The sequence below is a fragment of the Cornus florida genome, unplaced genomic scaffold (genome assembly GCF_030987335.1).
Source record: "Cornus florida cultivar Cherokee Brave unplaced genomic scaffold, ASM3098733v1 CherokeeBrave_3.0.0_Hap2_Chr11, whole genome shotgun sequence".
Classification (NCBI taxonomy): domain Eukaryota; kingdom Viridiplantae; phylum Streptophyta; class Magnoliopsida; order Cornales; family Cornaceae; genus Cornus; species Cornus florida.
Window position 1 is genome coordinate 55,293,934 of NW_026775581.1, and position 7,702 is coordinate 55,301,635.

General features: G+C 38.9%; 1 protein-coding gene across 1 annotated transcript; it reads left to right on the plus strand.

Annotated features, from left to right (window-relative positions):
- The first annotated feature begins 259 nt into the window (after positions 1 to 259).
- Positions 260 to 2,086, plus strand: LOC132281102 (protein MAINTENANCE OF MERISTEMS-like). Its single transcript, XM_059782837.1, has one exon. It carries the CDS (start codon positions 260 to 262, stop codon positions 2,084 to 2,086), a length of 1,827 nt encoding a protein of 608 aa, XP_059638820.1.
- The last annotated feature ends 5,616 nt before the right edge of the window (positions 2,087 to 7,702 follow it).

Sequence of the window (7,702 nt, forward strand, 5' to 3'; positions counted from 1 at the left end):
TCAATAGCACACAAAACACCTGCTTTGTAGGACTATGGTACATGCCAGATGCATTACACACACACTAACACACAGTATTGAAGCTTATGCATTACCCATTAGTTGTTTTCAGTTGTCTCTTCTCAAAGCTTTAATCTCTCTCCTCTTCTCCTTGAACCCTAAAGCTTTTATAGGTGAAGAAATTAAGTGATTTATGTAATACCCATTAACTGTTATCTTCAAAAATTTTCCTTCTCAGAGCTCTTGAACTTCTTCAGCAATGACAGAACCATTAGAAGAACACAGCATCATTGAGGAGAGAGAAGCTCTCATGGTTTCTCCCACAGGTGGAATCCCAACTCTAATAACTGCCCATTTTCTCCAACCCACTGTAGCTCATATTGATGGACTACCAACCTTGAAGCCCCCTTCACTTTCCTCTGAATCCAAATGGCGTTTGAACGCGGCCTTCCATGGATGGAGAGACCCCCCAAAGAAATGGAAATCGTGGGTTGATCACATGCATTCTCTACACGAATTGACATGGAAAGAAGTTGGAATTTGTGAAGCTGTTATCGGGTCTATGTACCCAATTCGAGCAAACAATGATTTGGTTTTCGGGATTGCAGAGAGGTGGTGTTCTGAGACCAATACATTTATATTCCCATGGGGTGAAGCAACCATTACATTGGAAGATATGATGGTTTTGGGTGGGTTCTCTGTTCTTGGTGCCTCTGTTTCAATGCCTCTTCAAGCCCAAGAATTGGTCAGAATTGAAGAAAATCTGAACCAAGTGCGAAAAGAACTTATAAGATCAAAGGCCCAAAAGGTAGACCATCGTGTATGGATGAAACATTTTATGCAGAGTGGAAGCGAATTCGAGCATGAAGCATTTCTTTCCCTATGGTTGTCTAGGTTTGTGTTTCCCGGAAATGTTTATAGCACCATTGGTAAGCATGTTTTTCCAATTGCTATTCACCTAGCTAGAGGAACACGAATCGCGCTTGCACCACCTGTTCTTGCAAGCCTTTATAGGGATTTGAGTTTGTTAAAAGAAACAATTGTTGCTTCAGCTGAATTAGAAGCCAATGCAAATGATGACAGTTCTTTAGCAGTTACATTATGGGCACCACTGCGGTTGGCTCAATGCTGGGCTTGGGAGAGGTTCTCCCCATTGCGGCCACAACCCAGTGTCATCAAGTCCGGTGAGCCAAGAATGGCTCGATGGCAGTCTCTAAGAAGATCAAAATTTGAGAATGTGAGAGGGGCTATAGACTCTGCCGGGGAGATTTTTCAATGGCGTCCATATGTCACAACTGTGCACGGCCTTTCACTTCCCAAGTTTTACAAAGAAAAAGAAGAGTGGGTATCAAACAATCCGAGTTTGGATGAAGAAGTGGAGTCTTTTGCTCGATGTCTGAGGGTCTGTGAGCTTGTTGGTGTAGACTGTAGAGAACAGTACCTTCCACATCGCGTTGCAATGCAATTTGGAATGGATCAAGACCTTCCGGGATGGGTTCCACGCTCCAATGCAACTCCAGAAATTGCGTGGAACAATTATAGCAGGCCGGTTAGCGATTCAAAACTATATATTCCGTCTAGGCTCTCTGAGTCTGATGTTAGCACCCAATACTTGGAATGGTGGAATGAACTGTTTGTTCCTCAAGATGCAGTTAAAGGCATTGTGCAAAGAAAAAGAAGTCCAAGGATGCGGAAAAGATTGTTGCAGATTAAAAAAGAAATGAAAGAAGGCAATGATGCTGATGTTCCTCCTGGTTTCCCTCCCAAATGTAAGAGGGTGGAAGCTGATAAACACACACTTGATATTCGATCTCAAAGTCTCTTATCTTGGGCTTCAGATGATGGAACCTCCACGAGAACGAAACCAAAACAACACATTGTGCAGGGTGAATTTGCAACAAAGATATCAGAAACAGGCACTGAGGATGCTCATAATATTGACAGCAACAAGTCCAATGAAGAAGGAAGTAGCAGGGATTTCACATTCAAGCTACCAGAATTGGAACTCGAAGCTCGGATTCTCAGGCTAGAGAGAGTGGTTGCTGTACTAAAAGCCGCAAAATTTGGCAACAAGTGTGTGAAATGACCTACCAAAAATTATCTGACTCAAGCAGCACCATGCAGATGCTTAATTACAATTTCTTTTTTCTTTTTCCTTTCACTATTTCAACTTTAGCCTTAGGATTATGGAATTATGATAAACTTTGAATCATATACTTGTGGGATTGATTTCAAATCATATGGCCAGCTTGCTTATAATTTAAGTAAAATTGTTTAGACCTTTTATATTGTTATTATTATTTTTATCTAATGATACCATAAGCTTAAACCTCTACTAAATCCCTATGTCTACTTCTTATCTGTTAGCAAATTGGCTACCAGATAACGGAAGTGCTAATTTTTAGTGGCGCATTCTTTTGCAGTATATGTCGATGTGATAATACAGAAGACATCAATCAGCTCATTCAAAATTGAAAATACTTGTGTCTGTGTGCGCGCTTTTGCATATACACACACACTGAATCCTTTATTTTTTGCTCTTACATGATGTTAAGTTTATCAACTTTATGTGGAAATTAAGGCAGCTCCTTCTCACACACTCATACATTTCTAAAGCATTATTCTCATCATTCCGGAGTGTATTAAATATGAACACTTGAACTTCTTCAAATTCGCTTCCGATCTTCAATCTTGAATTTCTGAACTGAAATTTTACAACTCGATCGGACTTGTTTTGACAACGAAATTAGCCAATTACAAAAAATATATATCTCACAATCTCCCCTATATATATATATATATATATATATATATATATAGATATATATATCACACATCCATCATTTTTTGTCGGCGTCAGTGAAATGCAGTAACATCAAGCTGAAACTTACACTCGAAACAACCAAAGAAGAAACCGTTTGAGCCATACCCACAGGCATGGAATGTATTGCCATGATCAGCGCCTTCAAAGATAGGGTGAGAGGGGACTGTTGCAAGTGGAAGGGGTGTTTGATCTCACGTGGCAATTCAGCACACGATTGGCCAATTTGAAACCCACAGTTTTCAGAACAAAAAGAGGCCAGACCAAAGGGTCAATGGATCATGGATGTCTGTGGCAAAAAAGTTCAATCTCCATGTCTCTGTTAAATCTGTGTGTTCAAGAATCATTTATTTTCATATCCTTTTCTCTCCCTCTCTTCAAAAGAGGTTTACTTCTTTGGTTATTACAAAGACTTGATGGTTATCACTAGTGTTTGTTGTTGTTATTGCTACAATTAAAAGCAAAAGAATCAACTGAAGGATAAAGAGAGAAACAATAGAATGAATGAGAATCAAATTAAAATTGCTGCCTAATTCCAATCATTATCACAATTGTTATTGCTACTAAAAAAAACAAAATGAATGAATGAGAACTAAACTAAATAAACTGCCATAATTTCAATCATAGTCATTAATGGTACTGATACCTTCATTCCACTTCCATCAGGAAAGGTACTCCAAATGGTGAACATTTCTGATAAATAGAGCAAAATGTGACCACGATGATAAACAACAGCCATTAAGACCTAAAAGCATCACAATGTTAAGCACATCAATCATTGAACCCTAACATCTATACAAAGAAAAACACTTATGAATAAATTAACTTCTTTAAATTTTAAACCTTTAAATGGAAGCACTGGATTGAAACAAACTATAAAACCGAAAACACTTATTTGACCGAACCCATTATTGTTGATTAAGTAATTGTAGAGATGACACTCCATATTAAACCCCAAAAGCCCTTAATTGCAACAAAAACACTTCTGTTTGATCCAACTTGAGAAATTATTGAAGAAATTTTGATCCCCTTCCTTCAGCCATTTCACATTTGCCTTCTGCTTAAAAAGGATTTCCTCTGCATTACTGAGATCGGTGTATCTCCCTCTTAGCTCCCTCTCTCTTAAAAAGTTTTGAGCTCTTCTCCTCAAGTGCCTCAATGTTTTGCACCACAATCTCTAGTTGTGCTTTCTGTGCCTCCACTTTTGCGCGAACTATTGCTATCTCTTCATTTAGTTTAACAAGGGCAGAGCTTCCAATATCTATAACCACCTTTTGATGAAGCATTGCTATCTCTTCGTTTAGTTTAACATAGGCCAAATTGTCAGTGCCCCTAACCAACTGATCTTCACTTGCACTATCACTATCCAGCTCTGTTCTCTCAAGCTCTAATCTCAATGAATCAGTATCTATTTCACAAGTGTCTTCTTCAAACACATCAGTATCTTCACTTGCACTATCCAGCTCTGTTCTCTCTATGTTTGCACTAGAAGAATCCATATCTGTTTCACAAGTGTTCTCTTCAACCACATCAGTTGATGTGCCTGACTTTATATCCGCATGTTTGCAAGCATTGGACCACTCTTCCTCTAGCACACGTACAACCTGGTAAGAATCCAAAATTTGAGTCAAGAAATTATTTTTAGATGTTGGAATGACAAAGGAATGAGAGAAATGAAAAAAGAAAAGTCGGGGACTTGGGGGGAAAAAAAACACAGGAGAAAGGTGAGTGAATCTAATAGGGTGGAATCACAAAATATATGAGTCATGTATTTAAACCCTTCACAAACTATGTTTCAATTTTCATTTGGACTTTTGGATTTTTATTTAGGCCTTTCGAGGTTCAGGCAATTTCTGTAATCCAATGCTAGTCATGAATTTGAACCTTGAAAGTGTAAAATTAAATTTGGGCATAACTCATTGGTCACACAATCGCAATCAACATGAGCAACAAAATGGCATTCCGTGCAATAATAGGTGGGGTGGAGTAGGTATCTTCTTGTTGGGAGAGATGACAATAAACAAACACAGCGGAATAATTCTTCTCCTTATATGCAAACAAATATAGTATATCTCTACTTTTATATGTGCTGAAAACTAATAGAGAACAAATCAATCACACCAAGCCACAAGAACACAAGCAATTTTTTACGTGGAAAACTTCCCCAGTGTGAGGAAGAAAAACCACGGGACCTAGTCCAGTTAAAATCTCCACTGTCAACCAAATAATGGGTACACAAAGTCTTCTCTAATCGCAATTAGAGGCTACAAAACATCTCATCAAGATAGCAACAATCTTGGCAAAAAACAAAGAAAATTGGAGAGAAAAATACCAAAACCCGGTTACTGTTCACGGGCACGAATCACTGTGTCCTAGCTCAAAATCCGATCTTCACCGTTCAGATTTTAATTCATTGAGTCATGAACCTCTCTTCCAAATTTTAGTTCGATCGGACCACGGACAAAGCAGGATCGGACGTTTGATGAAATCTGGGCAGAATAGAAAAACCTGCATTTTTCTACCAAAACCTAGTTACTGTTCAGGGGCACGAATCACTATTCCCGAGCTGAAAATATGATCTCCACCGTTTAGATTGTGCATCACTGAGTCTTGAACCTCTCCTCCAAATTTCAGCTTGATCAGACCACGGACAAAGCAGATCGGACGTTTGATGAAATCTGGGCAGAATAGAAAAACCTGCGTTTTTCTACCAAAACCCAGTTACTGTTCACGGGCATGAATCACTGTGACCGAGCACAAAATATGATCTCCACCGTTCAGATTGTGCGTCACTGATTCTGGAACCTCTCCTCCAAATTTCAACCTGATCGGACCATGGACAAAGCAGGATCGGACGTTTGATCAAACCTGGGCAGAATGGAAAAACTTGCGTTTTTCTTCTCTTTGTTCTTCCACTTGCAGCTAACCTCTCTTTCTCTTTTTATACTAACTTCCTTAGGGTTTTCTTTTCCCCAAAGGCTGGGATTTGGGTTTGTAACGACCAGAACTCGAGGGTCCGAATCGCTAACCGGGTCCTTACCTGAACCCGATGTCAACTATAAACGTTACCGTCCTTTTCTATATCAAAACATAATATAAGTGTCGTCCAAGGGTTTATAAATAATAATAATAATAATAATAATAATAATAATAATAATAAAATGAGATTATAGTTACAAAGTAGGTCAAAACGATCTACTAACCTATTGAACCCTGTGGAGGAGCGTCGTCCACCACTTCCCGATCGTGTCCTGAAAAATGTTAAATATAAAGGGTGAACAAATTGCTCAGTAGGAGGTGCCTAAGACACACTTCTTATGACCCCGTGAATCCACGTAGAGAATAGAAAGCATGAAAACGGGATCATACTATATCGGGGATGTGAACCATAACCACAACATCCAATATAAACACAAATGTCATCTAAGTCACAAATACGCCACGTATGCCAATAAAGTGCAATGCCATGCTCATGTTGCTCCCTATTTCCGAAACATTTCTGTTTCAACTTCCAAACTGTTAGTATAATCCGACCCAAGGCACCTCCAAGGCGTCACGAGGGAGGGGTTGGCTAGTCTTCCCCGACCACATGGCACCTCCATGGCGTCGTCTGGGTAGCTCAACCACACTAGAGTCTCTCTCTAACCCCCTCTAGATCACACTAACACCACGGACCACTAGGCGCCTCCTAGGCGTCCGCGTTTTCGCAAACACTTTTAGAAAACATTTTTCTTAAAATTTAATTTCCTTTATTTTAAAAACACGTTTCCCATTTCTCTTCCCAATGGATGCAGGAATGCTCCATGTTTCAAATCATCAATTCAATAATAAAATTTTCACACATACCATCCAACATAATTTTCCGAAACACATAACTCGTGCTTTCAATCAACATCAATTTAATATGGTAAGCATTTAAAACATGAATTTAACTTTACATGTATAAAGAATCACTACACAACAAGTAACAAATAGTCATGTGTTCCATAACCAACATTTTAACTAATTTTGCAAGAGATTATACAAATTGAGTATGCTTAACATCAAATTAAACAAGAAAACTCACAAAAAACACAAGAATTTATGTATTAGAACACCCCTACCTCTTAGGATGCAAAACCCCCCAATTTTGCCCAATCAAAACCCTAGAATTTGAAATTCCTAGGGTGCCCAAAAGTATGAATTGCTCCTATCAATGTGTAGATCTTGTTGTGCTCTTTGATTTGCCGCAAACAGCATCCAAAAATTCCAAAGGATGAAGGAGAAATCAAAGCTTGAAATTGTAGAAGAAAAAAAGAAAAAGAAAAAGGAAGCCACTGGACGCAGAACTGGACGCAGAAAAAGAGAATTAAAATGATGAGTTCTGTAAACCCATAAGTCATGTGTAATGGCTTATGTTTGTGGTGGGTCCCAGGCCAAATAAATTTTGTTTTATTAACTTAACTTTATATATATATATATATATATATATATATAAACAAAGCCCAACCATTACATTCTCCCCAACTTTAAAAAATTTCGTCCCCGAAATCTACCTTCCTTAAAGAAGGAGACCCACAACCACACACCTTTCCAAGAAACACCTTATCAAACCACAGGTCTAGGAACTTAACAACCTTATTGCATTTGACCCAGTGCCAATAGGCAATCACACACTGCCGCCAAAAGGACCCAATGCTCACCACCCTATAAGGGTACTCACTGCTCACAACATCATACACAAAACCTGTCGGATTCAACACTCGACTTAAAACCAACACTGGTCCCCTCTACACCGCTACACAAGGCTTCGGAGCCCGAAAGAAGAATGGTCACAAGACCCCTGAACATGACAACATCCTAACTCAACTCATCCTTTTAAGGATACACAAAATCCCAGAC